Source organism: Trachurus trachurus (genome assembly GCF_905171665.1).
Source record: "Trachurus trachurus genome assembly, chromosome: 2".
Lineage (NCBI taxonomy): Eukaryota > Metazoa > Chordata > Actinopteri > Carangiformes > Carangidae > Trachurus > Trachurus trachurus.
Genome location: NC_139914.1, coordinates 11,866,031 through 11,882,188, shown reverse-complemented (window position 1 = coordinate 11,882,188; position 16,158 = coordinate 11,866,031). Strand labels below are relative to the sequence as shown.

At 44.9% G+C, this 16,158-nt stretch overlaps 1 protein-coding gene across 2 annotated transcripts in view; it reads left to right on the top strand.

The window, feature by feature from the left end:
* The window catches only part of zeb2b (zinc finger E-box binding homeobox 2b), an 84,454-nt gene that overhangs the window by 53,597 nt on the left and 14,699 nt on the right, over window positions 1-16,158 (top strand). For both annotated transcript variants that reach the window (XM_083984913.1, XM_083984912.1), the window contains exons 3-4: window positions 9,677-9,928; window positions 15,036-15,104. In XM_083984913.1, coding sequence (XP_083841039.1) covers window positions 9,677-9,928; window positions 15,036-15,104 — 321 coding nt within the window. The remainder of the gene's footprint in view (window positions 1-9,676; window positions 9,929-15,035; window positions 15,105-16,158) is intronic.

The window sequence follows — 16,158 nt, the reverse complement described above, 5'->3', positions numbered from 1 at the left end:
ATTTTAGAAACAGCCCAAAAATGGAAACAGGAGTGTTGTCACCTCCATCACACAGGAGCATGACAACCAGACGCTCTCAAACTTACATAAATGTTGCTTTTGAGGCCGCAGCGCTGTTGGTGAGAAATTGTTGTTTTAGCTCTCAGGTGCTGTTTTGCTGAGATAAACGTGGCCATGGCCGCGTCACTCTGGACAAGAATGCCAAACAACCTTGGCCAGATCAAACCAGTTGTTTCTGCTGCGCTCTGGCAGCTCGCTCAACAGTTCTGCCGTCTGAGGGAAAAGGTGAAAGAGCGTTGGATGGATGCCCTGTAACCTCTCTGATGTCTGAGTCCCAGCTGCATGGTGACAAATCAAGGTGAAAGGTGGAAAATAAGATTTCTGCTGCTTTAGAAATAAAACATTGAGCAACAGTTTGATATTACACTGGTTTTGATTCTCCGGTGGGAATTCAACCCCTCGCTCTGGCACTGCTGCTGCCTTGCTTAACACACGGACCAATGAGAAAATGAGAATACTTTTTAATTCACACCCTCAGTTCCCAAATTGAAATCTCCCAGCCTGGATTTTTTAGCAATATTAAAAGATGAACTTCAAGCGGTGATTAATTTTTTTTCCTTTCCAAAATAGATGCACAGCATTTGAGGAACGAATCCTTCATTTGTTTCTTTTTACCGTCTGGATCTCATTCTCTCTGCCGGTGAAGGAAATCAGCATCAAAAGCTTCTGTTAGCCGGTAATTACAGCTCAGGTTCTGCTTAACTGTTATTAACAAAAAAGTACAGTAATCTGGCCTGGCAGTGCAATATGTTACCGTAGCTTTCTAATTAATCTTACAGGGAGCGTAATAAATTTACAATATCAGATTGGCGCAATACTGTATATAGATTTATTAAAGCTTTTAATCAGTTCTGGCAAAATTAATTTTGCAATGATTGCTTACATTTGAATTTGCATATACTTAGTGCAAGTAATTTATTTTTATAGATTCTTTTTTATTAAAACGAGGCACGTGGGAGCCGTCAGGGATGAAGAATTGCTGGGTTTTGCTTCTGTGTGCTGCAAGGGAAAGAGTTTCCTCAAAGGTGTGTGAGGGGACGCACTGCTCACCTGTTGTCAGCTTCAGCTGCTACGGAACTTTTCTTTAATCAGTCATGAGTTCCCTAGAGACAATACAAGGACGGTCCAGGCTGAAGCACCTGGACTAAACTCCAGCTCCCAGTCGCTTTCATTCTTCATGACTCTAATGCTTTAAACTATTTGAACTGTTTTGAGGTTAAATACCTGCTTGCTGAGTGATGGGTTTGGAAAGTTTTGGAGCTTTACCAAGTTTGATTACATTTGATTTTTGTTCTATTGAAGAGAATCAAGCACAAAAATCAAAGGAGAAGTCATTCAAAGTTCCATCATAGCTGATTAGACTGATATATGATCAGATATGTTCATAGTGATTAGTTCCCTCCTCCTCGTGTTGGTGCAGCTTTTTTAAAACTGCAGAAATGTGAATGGATTTTCTCCTTCATCACTTTCCTCTTCTTCTCCTCTCTTGTAAATACTCACAATGACACAAACCTACAGAGAGACACACACTGGGGTACACAGGAACACAGATGTACACTCCCACACACACACTCCCACACACACACACACACTCAGGAGTGGTGTAGCACTAGGACAGATAAGAGTGATTCATAAACAGATGAACCTAAAGCAGATGTGTTATCACTGGAAGGCCACGCCAGCTCCATGGTGCCCTCACACACACACACACACACACACACACACACACACACAGCCAGGGTCCATATTAAACACTCAGTCCTGATAACAGAAGGCTGTGACTATCAATTTGCCCCCCCCCCTACCCCCTCCCCTCCCCGCTCCACCCCAGACCCTAACCTGATACGAGGCCATGTCAGCAGATTCCACCACCTGAGTGTGTGTTAACATGGTGTGCGTTTGTTTGTGTGTCTCTGTCTCTGTCTGTGTGTGTGTGTGTGTGTGTTTTAACATGTGTGAAAGCGTGTGCTTCTATTTATAAAAATGTTCTGCGTGCCGTTTCATCATGTGTGTTTGTGCATCTATTTTTATGAATGCATGTTGCTGCTGCTGCTGCTGCTGCATGTAGGTGTGTGTGTATGCATGTGTTTTGTGTGTGTGTGTGTGTGTGTGCAGGCCAGGGCGTGGACTCATGGCATTGAGCCACGGTGTCCCTTTGAGACTGGGCGAGAGGAGGAGGAGCAGGAGGAGGAGGAGTGGAAACCAAGAGAGAGAAAGAGAGAGACTGTAGGAAAGAGGAACGATTTAGATAACAGTCTCAGCTTTTGGCATGCACACACACACACACACACTGACACACACTCGCTATCAGAAACACATTATTATTGGAGAGAGCTGACCACAGGAGAACCCTGGCAAGCACTCTGAGATAGGCTCTTATATTTTTCTCCCTCCCCAGGGAAGAATTCATGAATTAAATCTTTCTATTAAAGGTAACCCTTCCCTCCTCCCACAAGAATACAAACAAGAGAGGAATATTTCATTCAAGGCTCCGACTAGTGATTTTTTTTTTCATCATCGATTAATCTCTAGATTAAGTGATCAATTATTTAGTCTGTAAAACGACAGAAATAATGAAAAAGACTCTGGATTTACAGATGACATCTTTAAATTGCATTTAAAAAGGTCAAAGATAAATTACTTAAAAGATCTGATTTTCTGTTCTATCAAGCTAATTGATTCATGCTTGAATTGTATAATAGAAATTGTGCCTGAGTGCAGATAAAAAGTTTATTATTTGTAAATCTAAAAATCCTTTTATTTATTCCAATATTTGTGCATCACATAGATATTGATTTTATTTTTGCCTAATATACGCATGTTTGTGTAGTTAATATACAACCAAGAACACACATGTAAACACACATTTGTCCCATTATTGTGGCGAGACTGATTCCACACATGTGCTTTATTAGCAGTGTTTTCTCCTCAGTATTAACATGCAGGTGCTCTTGTCAGTAGTCGCTGCCTCCACTGCTTCTTCTTCTTCTTCTTTACAATTTACATTTATACATCGGCACACACACAAAGCCCCGCAAATTTCAAATAGTTTAAAGTACTGGCTGCATTCATTCAGCTGGGAGCATAAAAAGAGCCTTTATAGTGGAGGGGAAATTAGCAATGGTCTCCCTTTATGTGTGTGAGAAGCTCTGCTTTGCCTGCGACGACTCCAAAACTGGAAGCAGTTCACCCAGCAAACGTTTTCTTTTTTTCCTCCCTCTGTGTGTGTGTGTGTATGTGTGTGTGTGTGTGTATTTGGTTAGTTACAGTAATTACGGCCCAATAACTGACAGCCAAAACCAGGCAGGAGAAAGTAGAAGGGGGCTGTTTTTCCTCAGTCACGCGCAGCCTCGCTGCCGAACATCTGCTGAGAGATTTGCATATTAATTAACCCATATTAACTCTAATTATTCTGGGAAATTATCAAATAAATTAAATTTTCTAATTTTAACCATTTTTCCCCCCTCTTCCCGTTGCTTGACGTGTGTCAGGGTAACATCAGGAGGCGAGGGGAAGCTCACCTGAGCTGGGATAAAAAATATATATTTTCTGCAACCGCAACCTCCCCCCTCCGACACACACACACATATTACACACACACATACATTTCCTCCCCCCTTTCTCCCCTTCCCTACCAACCTTTCCCCTCCTCTGTTCTTCTTCCCTGCATTCTCCCTCCCACTCTCCTGGCCTGGGAGTCCTGAGGGCAGCCAGGGGAAGCTTTTGTGTGTCTTTTTTATTCTTCTTCTTTGGCTTGTGTGACGAGGAGGAGGAGGAGGTGGAGGAGGAGGAGGGGGCGGAGGGGAGGGGAGGGGGTTACTTCGAACATTTGTTGGAGGCTGGAACATGTGTGAACTGGGGGAAGAGGAGGAGGAGGGTGAGGAGGGTAGGGAGGGTAAGGGGGGGGGGCACAGATGGTGAATCCATGCAGGACCCAGCAAAGGTGGGACCTCTGAGCTGTTGAGCAAACCTTGAAGCTTTCTCTGCCTCCCTCTCCCTCCCCAGCCTGTTGCTCGGGCCTCCTCGGCAAATAAATGGGACTTTAATTGAATTAGAGTCAGAGCTGCTGCGAGGGGTCTCCTCCTGGACAAAACCCAGTAGCCATTTGACAGATGCGTGGCGACGAGCTGGAAGTTTTCCCCCCCCTGTCAAACCTCCAAAAGATCCAAATCTATTTCTCAATCCCGGTCGGCAGCTTTGAAATATGCACATGAGCGTTTACTCCCTCTGTCCACGTAGGTGTGAGCAGCACATTTAGAACAGTATTGATTTTTACCAGACTAAAAAAAAAGTCCATTTTACACCAGTAATATCTGACCAGGTGATTCGAAGAGGAAAAATCAATTTGTGCAGCTCTGAGATGTGAGTGTAATGTTTCATTTACTGCAGGAAACACATTCAGTTGGACTGGAAATAGCCAATAACTCAGACTTGTTCTGTATTGTAAAACAGTTCTGTCTTCAACAACTCATATCAAACACACACTCACTTCACTTTTCAGCAACACCCCTCCCCCTCTCTGTACACACACACACTGCCCAGACAGACACACACACACACACACACACACACACACACACACTCCCAGGTTGCGTTTACACTTCACTGAGTTTTCACCATTCATCGTCTCTCCCAAGTCGCCCCCCTCCCCTCCCTGGCCCTCACCCCTCACTCTCTCTCCGTCTCTTTTCAGGGCTTTTGTTTGCCCTCTGCCACCGTCCTTTCACCGACTTGGCCCTGATTTGCCCCTTGTGCTCGATCGCACCATTATACCGAGACAAGATAGCACAAAATATCCAAACACGTCTGCGATTCTTTTGTCTGCCGTGACTTGTGTTTGAGTTGAGCTGCTAAACAACACTGCTGTGCCCTGTTTGAAGGACGGTCCGTTTCCTGAGATTCATTATTTTCAACACAGAAGTCATATTGTCCGTAAAAAGTTTTTTTTTTTTCTTTTTTTCCAACTTGGTTTGTTTGTGGTTCAAAGCTTTAGAAACGTGAAACAGTCAGATGGAAGGACAATGAGTTTTATGAACGTCATGATTTTCAACATGGACGTGGTGTTTTCTGTGTAAGTTTTCCATCTCACTGAAGAACAATGAGCTTCCTGAGTTTTATTATTTTTATAAAAGTTTGATGAATTCCGCTTTAGAAATTAGTTTAGTTTAATTTCTAAATATTCAACACGGATACGATACCGTCGGATTGAAATCTAAAACAAAAAGTGATGAAACAGGGAGAGAAGACGCCATCAAGGCCAGTGAACGGTTGTTTATGTGTGATGAGGTAATGGTCTTGTGGAGATGTGAGCTTTCCGTCAGACAGCACTAAGACTTACCCGGGGAAGTGTTAAACAGTTGCAGAGAGGAACAATGGCAGACAAAAGGTCATGATGAGAATCCCCTACCGCCGGCCATAGCCACAAGGCAGCGACCTCGCTTCCACCTTAATGCCCTCCTACACACACAGGCAAACACACACACACTGGCTAATGCAGCGCTCCTGCTTACCCATCTCCCTCGCAGCCATCCAGGTGATCCGCTTGGCTCACATTCATGAGACAGGGAGCGAGCGCGAGCAGTTATCGTCCAATAGGGAGAATGTCCTGGCTCATTATCGGCGTAGGAGGCCGAGCGTGTCACCTGGAGCTAAGCCTCGACACTCGACTAAAAAGTCAGCCGGGGTTAGCGTGAGAGTGCGAATGTGGGTGTTAGTCATTCTCCCCGCAGCCATCACCTCCACCGCTGGCCTGGCCAGCACAAAGAGTCTCAGTCTCTCCGGCTCGGAGACTCACCGAGTTAAAATACAAGAAGTTAGAGCGGCTTATATAAGTTAAAATGCACTGTGAATTGGAGTTTCCGTTTTAACCAGGCTTCAGAAAAACCAGGCCAACAGGCTTCACATGTAGACGTAAATAAATGTAAATTCCGGCATCAAAGATTCCCCACAAGTGCGAACACAAGCTCATTTTCAGACATTTTTATTTAGCGTCATGCTCTCTCAGCTTGAAAGAGAGATCACCCTGCACATACCATACATGCATACAAAGTTTTTTTGACAAACACATGCATGGGGTCAGCATCAAAGACACAAGTTGGTCGCAGCCTATTCCTCCGAGTGACTTTGGGTGTCTTTGAATGCAGCATGTGGTCCGACAACTGTTGTCAGAAGCACACACACACACACAAAGTGAGTTATCTGCACGAGTCGATTATGACTCCGACATTAAAGGCATTTTTGATCACTGGAGCCATTCGTTGACTGTCAAACCTGATGCTTTGTAAATACAATCATTTCAGATTTGGAGTTTGTTTCCCGGCACCAAATTAATTCCACCGGCTTCTGCAGAATACAACTGTCACAGCTCCAGTATTGCTTTCTCTATTGTTTCTTTTTTTTCTTATTTATTTATCTTAATCAAAGAAATGATGAGATTTTAATAAGACTTGCTCCTTTGCTCTCTGGTTCTCTCTCAGCCTGTCACCGCTGAAGCCTCCAGCCATCCTAATCAATATACAATATTCCTCTCCCCTCTGTACTTTTTTGTGAGTGACAGAATAATGCCAGGCCTGTGAAAGGGTTATGTCAGATAGTTTAAAACCCGATATTAAACAAGAATTGTGCTGTTACATGTGTCATTTTAATTATCTGCAAAACTCGAAGTCAAAGGCTGCTCCTTTTATTTACCTTAAACGGAGGGAGAGATTAAAAAAGAGAGAGAGAAAGAAAGAAAGAAACAGGTAGCAACAGTTTGCAGAACGTCAGGCGTAATTGCTTTTGTTGAGGATGACACTTAAGGTAAGAAAAGGAGAGAAGAGGCATTTGAGAAGTAAACATTATCTTTTCTTTGTCTTTCTCTCTCCTCAGCAACACAAAAGGCCGATTAAGAGCGAGGTTTTCGGGGGGGAGATAACTGCCTGCGAAATATTAGTAGGTTAGAATTACTTTGTTGCGTGACACAATACCAATAGATGCTTCATGCTCGGAGAGGGAGAGGCTCTTGTCAACGGTGGCACCTAAACAATGGCGGCTTTCTTGGCGTTAATACTACGCGTTTGACTTGACGAGCACCCCACTGTCATTTTGCCTTCTTGGAGGTATACGTTGAATGCGGAGGAGACAGCTGACGTTCGGGGGAAGATTGCGTCTTACTGTAGCTCTCGGAGACAGTTCAACGCCCCCACGCTTAAATTTGTTCAGAAACTGGAGGACAAGACGACACGGGAAAAACAGCAGGAGACAAAAAAGCTGGTTCAAAGTGTTGACAAAAATAAAACTGAAGGCAACACTTTGGATTTAGTTTGCCCACAAAGTTTGTTGAGGAAGGTCCAACGCACACACAATGCAGCGTTCCCTCACTCCCTACGTGGGAGTGTAGAGGAGTATAGAAGTCAGACCGGTGTGCGTTGCCGTGGTGGATGTGTTACTAAACAAAAAGAAGCTCCCTCGCTCCTTTTATTGGCGAAGAATGGGCCCTTTAAAACCTGTCCAGCCTTAGATAATTTCATTCAGCCAGCCCCTGCTCCTCCGTCATTGAATCTGCATCCAGAGATCAGGTTCACAGCGACGGGTTGATAGCTTCCCAAGCCTCTTGGCCCTTTGTTCTAGCGGCCCCGCGCTGCCGCCCCCTCCTCTGGAAGTTGGGGGGCTGCACAGAGCCGACGGCACATTGCTGAGGAAAGTTCAAAACCTCTGGGTTGCAGGGGCACGGAGCCTCCAAAATGATCTTTTTTTTTTCATAGTTTCTCAGAGATGATTGGCTGGTTTAAGACGTCTGAGGTTAATCAGGTAAACGTCTCTCTGTCAGAAGAGCGACAGATCAATAAAAGGCCCAATATCAGCCGGACCAAGGTGGATGCAGACCACCCAGGAATCCCAACGTCTCTCTCCACTCGTGGGTCTCCAGCCTGCGTTGCCTTTTTTGTCATCTCCAAGGAGCATTACTGAGTCTGAACTTGCCTAAACCCTTGTGATCACACCTCTTGAAAAGGTTTTGTTTCCTCCGTCGATTGGTATTCGAGGCAGGTCACCGCACTCCCACCCTCCTCCCCCACTCCTGCCTGCCTGCCTGCCACCCCCTCGGCCTCCCCCTCCTTCGCCTCCCCTCCCACATTTGAAAGCCCTGTTTTCATTTTAATTTGCACCTGTTGTGCAGTTGTTCGCTGAAGGCAAGTGCAGACCAGTCAATCGTACGGAGACGTGTTAGGAGGAGATGTGGGGAGGATTATCTTTTCATATGTATAATGTCTTCAGAAATGTCATGCGTGAACTAGTCGACACTTTGCTCTGGGAAAAGTTCAAGAGGCAGAGACTCTCTCAGGCCTCAGATGGGCTGTGATTTTAGCCAAAAACAACCTGAATGAAGCCTGTTGATTTCCTCCAGGGTCGCAACTTAACATATTTTACACTATTATTAAAAGGAGACGTTGAATGTCAAAGCTATTAGATATAAATCTGTTGATTCTCTCTAAAGACTCTGCTGACTTACGGCCTCGCTGCAGCTTTTTTTTTTTATGACTCAGAAACATAAATTCAACTGAAGCACGTTAAAAAAAGCCTCCACCTTCACTATGGTGACTCTGACTCGGGGCCCTCCCATGATTGGCTCTCACCGCAGAACATTCTTGTACAAGCTGCCAATGAGGTGTGTCCCCATGCCATGCTTCTGGCTCGCCTAGTGCTCCATCTGCACTCCCCCAATAAGTCCTCTGACGTCCTCCTCTGCCACGATTTACGCTGCGGCCGATGGCTGCCGATCGCGGTGACTAATTTGCACGCGAGCCACCTTTGATTGAGTTCACAGCCCTTATTTACAGGCCGGCTATTTTAGGGAGAAGCAGGCATATGTCTGGGACCTGAGTGTTGTGGAACCAGGCGTGCTCTGCTGATGCTGAGTTTTGAGTGTGTGAGTGTGTGTGTGGGTGTGTGTGTGGTATGTATGTCAGCGTACCTCCCTGAATGTGTGTAGTCAATGGGCCCGGAGGCCCCGCCATGTTCCTATATTCTCATATGTTAGGAAACATTTATATTTATGTTCATGGTTCACTGGAAATGCAAATGCAAAGACATCCGAGGGGTACGCACGCTGAATAATCTAAATGACTATAGGTTAAGCCTTTTGTATGCACAGCAGCGACATTTGTAATATTGCATGTGTTATGCGGTGCATCTCAAACGTGACGGGTATGCGGCGCAGCAGAGCCGTCCTGAAAGGTGCAGCTCGTTGGCATCCCAGGCATGTGAGCAGGACTGAAAATTAGTGGCTATTTTGGCTCGCATCGCCTCGACAGCTGTCTGCCCACCGCTGTGGTTCAGTCACAAATTCCAGACGCGGATGCTGTAATTGGGGTGTAACCCACAAAAAAAAAAAGAAAAGAAATAGAAGAAGTGCCTACGCCTTGCTGTGATGTGGGGTGACCTTTTTAATGTGGGAATATACACCTCCATTTCCAAAACAAGTCGCAAATCCTCCTCACATTCCTCTGTCATTCATGTTTACAGTTTAACGACAACATGTTCACAAAGACACATCTCATCCTGTATCACACATACGCTGCATTCTTCCTCCTCTAAGCCTCTGTACTGACCACATTTGTCCTCCCTTTGTGTGTTGCAGCTCTCAACTATGAGAACGTGGTGGAGACCGGCTCAGAGACCGAGGAGGAGGACAAGCTGCCCGTGTCCGAGGAAGACCCTCTGATCAACGGCACCGGCAGCCCGGCGAGCCTCACCAACCCGGAGGCCTCGCCCCACGCCGAGAGCCACGGCCTGCTGACCAAGGAGGAGGAGGACGACGAGATGAGGGACAGCGGCGTGGAGCACATCTGGCCTGACAACGACATGCTGAGTGCCTCAGTGGACGGTACTGGTGAGTGTCTTTGTCATGATACTGTATATGTTAGATGAGTATCTGATCAAACTTTACTTTTGAATATTTCTCTCAGATCAGGCTCCAAAAAACACTTCTAGCTTTTGTTCTATCTGCTTTACCAGATATGTGGGATTCAGGTGAGCTGTCAATCACAGGAACTACCACTAAGCTGACTCTCAGACACTCCATGGTGACTGTGTGCACATCCTGCCACTCGCGGTGTCGTCTTATGCCGTAAACCCCACCCATCTGGTGCCCGAGTAGACTTAAACAAACCCCTCGAAGCGTTTTGCAAACACGACTTGAGCCAGGTCTGATGGTGAAGCCCTGATGATGCTCCCTCAGCAGACAGACATGATAAACAGTTTCTCTGCGGGCGACAGAGACCATTTGGTTCATGCTTAGAGAAAAGTCCTGCTCTGAGCCAAACAACAAAAAATATTTACAGTAATGTATAACCTCACAAAAAGAAAAAAAAGCCTGTGAGCTGCAGGAAATGAAAAGCACGAGGAGGTGAGAGTGCGGCTGATATGATTCATTGTTTCAGTCTCCAGATTGTACAGGAGGAGGGAGGCACAGTCAAACTGTATGTGTGTTTATGGCATCTCAACCCCCCAGCAGTCACTGACGCCATGTGACAACCCCCCCCTTTACAAGCTGCTTAATCCCAGGCAGGTGATACCTTCTCCAACTTGACTGACTGATCGTCTTTTGTTGAACAACTCCGATTGCAGGGAGCTCCAGTCACGGATGCTTGAAAGATAAATACTTTTAATTAGGGGGCAGGGTATAATCATTAAAGGAAGCCAGACTGCTGCAAAAAGTCATTAACAATCTTAAATGAAATTTTTATTTTTATGATAGCCATTTACATGTATAATAAGAGTCAATGATTCTTGGAAGCATGTGACAGGAACAGAGTACGGCGAGAAGTCATGTAAGACAGCCCATTTAAATGAGCTGGGCTTCGCTATTCATTTCTGCTAATGAACTAGCTGTGCACGGTGCCGAAAAACGGGGGAACATTCAGCAGTCTTAAATTTTAATATGGGGGAAAATTGCACATTTATTAGGGATGGAAAAAAAAACTTGGTGGGTATCAACATTTGCTTCTCCTAAATAACACTGGCTCCTTAAGCGGGGGGAAGAAAGAAAAGACAGTTTGGTAAATATATCAAGATAAAGGATAAACAAGCTGTCGTTGCATACGGTAATTGTTTATTTGATAAAGACCCGCGGTGCCATAATGTCTGTAATTCAACTATGTTGCAATTCCCAGATAATATGCTTCTTGTGTGATAAAGTGTCTGACATATTTCAGAGAGCAAGTCAAGTTCATTAGAGCATTTGGGAGTCTCTTTCCCAATCTTGCGGGTGCTGTGTTTCCCAGCCTGTGTGTGTGTGTTTTTTTTTTTTTTCTTCCCCGGTGCCTAAGTGTCTACAGTGATACCTCAGCACATAACTTAGGCCTGAGATAAGTTAGCACCCTCCCTCCTTCCTAATCGCACTGATTTGGTCGTCACTGCTCTATCAAGAGTTTTTACACAGGTCCTGGAAGTGTGTGCGACTGTAGGTCTTCACAAGCTGCAGGAAAAGACCCAAAACTGCTGCTGTAAAACAAAAACACACTCAGATTTCATTCTTTACGCATCGTGCTGCACAGCCTAAATGATTTTCTGAAGCATAATTACTGCAAGTAAAAGGGAGAAGGAGGAGGGGAAAAAAAGTTTATCACGGAGTCTCTTCTGATTCCCGGGCACAATCAGAGTCTTGTGTCTGGCGTTGTCCTTGACATTCCTTCATCCCACAGTGAGGCTGGACACGATGTGCTGGAAAGTATGACATCATTATCACTGACAGACATTTTCAAATAAATCACCTGCGTGCTGCCTTTGCCCTTTTTTAAACTCTTGTGGAGGGCGTCGGGAGGATTTCTACTGAACTCTGCAGTAATCACAGGCTGCAGAAATCCCACTTTTTTTTTTTTTCCTCATGTTCATTGGACTGTGGAAGCATCTCGTCCCGGAGACGCATCCTCCGAAAACACAAAATCTTTCTCTCTTTTATGACATTTGTGCCAAACGGGGCCCCGTGTTTGTGATAAAACACTGGTTCTTGTTTTCTGTGCACATTTAGCAGGTTTTTGTGTTACAAATTTTTTTCAATACGTGCAGCGTTTCTGGTGCTTCTCACTGTGCCAAGAATAAAATTCACCGGCTATTCTTTGGCTGTAAAATGCTCGTATCTGAAATGATGGACCACTGACACACAATGTCTTCGACTGACAACTTCAGTCTAAAAATATCAGAATCATGTTTTAACAAAACCGTGTTTTTTCTATCGGAGATCTGGAGAGCGTGAAACTCTTTACTCAGACGTGACAGATTCAGGATGAATGAGGCTAAATGCACAAAGGCAGAACTTTAAAGCGCCTGCGACTGCGGTGACCGGCCATAAAAGTAGGAATGTTTTCAAAATAAACAGCATCAGAGCTGCTATGAAAATAGGTGGAATTACGGTCTGGCCAAGGTATTCTGGACTCCTCCTGGGTCCGGAGTCGGCTCTCAGACCTCAACATCGCTCTTCAAGGAGGTGTGTACCTTACCGCCTCAGGTCCTCTGTGATTTACTGCTGACAAAACACAGTTTTCCAGCATTTAGTGGACAGTTTCATCCAAAATGCTTTCCATGACCAAGAATAGGCACATATTTGTGGCATAAATGTCTCCAGAAGAAATCGAATCCCTCTTTTTTTTCTCCTTGTTTTTCATTTTGTTTTCATAAAGTGAAATTTTTTGATCTTTTTCTACGAGATAAAGCCGTGAAATCGGTCACTTCCTGTAAAATCAACAAGGCGCTGCAGCAGCAACACTCGGCTCTTTTTCTTGCTGCCACCCAGTTTCACCACAATGACACTTTGTCCCATTTGAATGTAGTTCAGGACTGGCATGGACGCATGCATGTATGTGTGCCAGAGGCCAGAGCAGAGAGGTGTATGTGGTATTAGCCTACCTCCTGCTGGAAGCTGCAGTCCCTCCCTTCAGACCACAGATAACAAAAGTTGTCCAAGGTAAATAGGGGAGAGTGGAGGGCCAGTAAATCCCACTGGTCATCCCCTTGCGTCAGACTAAAACTATGCAGCCAAATTTGATTACCCAAAGCAAACACGGTGCCTACGAGGACACAGAAATGTGAGGGAGTTTTTACCGTGTTCAGCGCGAACGGAGGAGGATTTCATCCACGCTGATATCTGATACTTGTGGGTATATTTTAATCTGTGGTGGAGGTTTTTTTTATCTGTTTTGTTTTGTCATAGCTTAATTTATGTTGTTTAAAACCCATTTATTTTCTCGTACTGCGCCTGTGGTTTTGATGCAGTTTGGCAGACGTGCAATCAAATGTACAAAAAAAAAACAGAGGAGGAAAAAAAAAAAAAAAAAAAAAGCCCAGCAAGGGGAAAGTTAAACTAGGACATACCCGTCCAGAAGAGTCTGTCATTATTCTCTGGAGCCATTGACAGGGGTATTTATCATTTCACCGCAGAAGCCAAATCTTTAATTTCAAGACAACCCTGAATTGCGAGCCTCAGAAAGCATTCCACAACTATTAAGCCCATTGTTTCCAACTAAAAATAAAAATTCTTTTTGCTTCTGGCTTTTGTGTAGAGTAATGTAAGCAGGATAACATTATTATCAACAATACACCCACCACCTTTCCTGTAATATCTCAGCCAGGTTTCTCAATGTAGGCGCTCATCCTGGTTTAATAGCCAAGGGATAGTCAGATACATCAGATCCTGCTGTGGATGACTGAAAAAAAAAAAATCTTCACAATGCAACACTTGTAACGTCCTTGCAGGAGCAGCAGAGCAAGAACAGATGCGTGTAAGGCGCACAATGCAGGTTTTTTGTTCTTTTTTTTATAATACAAAGCCCCCATGTTCTCGGAAGCACCTTGATTTAATTTTTACGGACGAGGCAGGAAGGAGGGACCACGGGCTCCTTAAGCTGATTGTCCGGTCAGTGTCCTCCTGTCGACCGTGGACCGATGGATTTGTCAGAGGAGGGGTGGGGGGGTTGTTTATGAGCCTGTCAATCCACCGTTTATTTACAGCCCCTCACCTGTGCCAGGACAATATCTGCCCGTCTGCACAGACTGGCTGCCATTATCCTGATTGGCAGTAAGAACCTGGTCTGTTCAAACCGAGGCTCCTGGAGGTTTTAGTTATTCAAACATCTCTCTGAAGCAGGGATAAATAAAAAATGTGAATGGTTGGAGTGGGCGGAGCCAAAAAACTGAATTTAACAAGTCACATTTATTAAATCTTGGAGGTCTCCACCCTGCAGGATTATCTCTGGAATAATAGCCTCCTGTTTTCACTGTTTCATTTGGCCTCAGCTTTTGACACTCTTCACAACAAAACATTAATTCTTTGGCTCCGCCCACCTGAGGTTTACCCCGACCAATGAGGTTATTTCTGCCTGCAGAGCCGCTCTGCCCCTCAGAAATGTTTGTGCAACTAAAACTGTTAATTTGTGGTTGAGGGTTGTATTCTTTTTAGTCAGGAGCAAGGCGCTAACTCTCTGCCAGGGGGTTGTGGCAAATCAAAAAAATGTGTGCGCTCACAATATACTCACACAGGCAGCTTCGGATAAAAGCATCCACCAAATGACATATGATAAAACAAGCGTGATCCTGCATGCAGAGGATTGCAGCGGCGTCACAGCCAGGGAGTAATAAGCTCAGCCTGCGTGTTGGCTGGAGCTCTATGATTGCTCAGGTGGATGTGCTCCATGTTGTATTTAATCGCTCTGTTTGGCGATTGAAGCTTTCTTCGCCTCCCCCACCGCTTGTTGTCATGTTAAAGGTAAATAAGTCACTGTCTGGCCCAGATGATAGCATTCATTAAGCATGCCCAACAAAGCTGCGGCGTGCTGCGATGCACAGCGGTGCCTTTATTGCTTTCTCTATACCTTCTTCTTCTTAAAGGCCTCATTGTCTGTGTTTGTTGGTTTGCACACTGAGGTGCTCGCCCGCCCTTCTCTCACTCACCCCACCGTCTTCTCTTCTCTTCTTTCTTCTTCTTCTCCTCTGTCTCTGTGCAGATGAAATAAAAGATGATTTCGACACCCTGGGGCCCGACGCCACTCTGCAGGCAGTTGGAAACGGTACAGGTGAGTCGACTCGAGGTGTAAAATGTGATTTTTTATTTTATTTTTATATATATATATATATATATATACTTGCAAATTCCTCCTACTTGACTTCCTGTCCCTGTTCCCTCAGTGGCAGCCTCAGGTTGTGACCAGTTTGACTAATGAATGGTCAGAGGGATTAACATAGAAACACAACACACATTGTGTTATGTAGCAGAAATACATCTCTGCTGCTTTCTTAACCATTCATCATCGCGTGACACCGGAGATTTATCTCTCCTCTGGGGGGTTCTGACTCCAAGTTGTCGGCGACCACCTCTTTAAAATAACAAGGACAGAACAATGACATGTGAAAACTGTGAGGTGTAATTAGAGGGAGACTCCTGACACCACTGAGGCAAATCCCTGTCTCTTTATGGGCAGCTCCACTGAGTCTAATGTTTAGAACCTGTGATTATACGTGGCTGTTTTCAGCCTTTCACTGAGTCTTTGCGTGTGTTTGTGTCCCAAACCCATACCTGCCATTTTTCATTAAGCCACCAGAGCTGATTTGCCGCCACACACCCCTTCTCCTTCCATGATATCATCCTGGCCACCCTGACAATTGGCCCCGGATGCTGTTATGGTAAACCAGACTCACCCCACAGAACGCCATGCAGCCCTGCCTCAGAAACCCTCCCATCAGCTTTAATTACTTTTACTTTACGCTCGTCCTGGTGTTTTATTCTTCACTTTTTCTTTCCCCCCTCCGTTCTGCGCGACAAATGTTTTCCATTTTGACTTCTTTAAAGGACTTTTTTTTGGAAACAATACTGCTGCACGGAGGTGGAAGCTCCCTGCCACCAGATCACATGTGATTTCATTTAAAGACATGAGCAGTTTGATCACGTCCTGGTGCCAAAGCACACTTTGATCCAGGTGATTTCCTCCCTCACTGAGAGAAAAGTCGCTCCTCTCTCCTTTTAAAGAAACACGTTGCATTTAGAGTTTGAGTGAAAAAGAAAAGCAAAGGTCATTTTATTGAGCTGACAGAGGAGGCTGGTAGGTTGCATGGCCTGCAAAGTAAAAACAT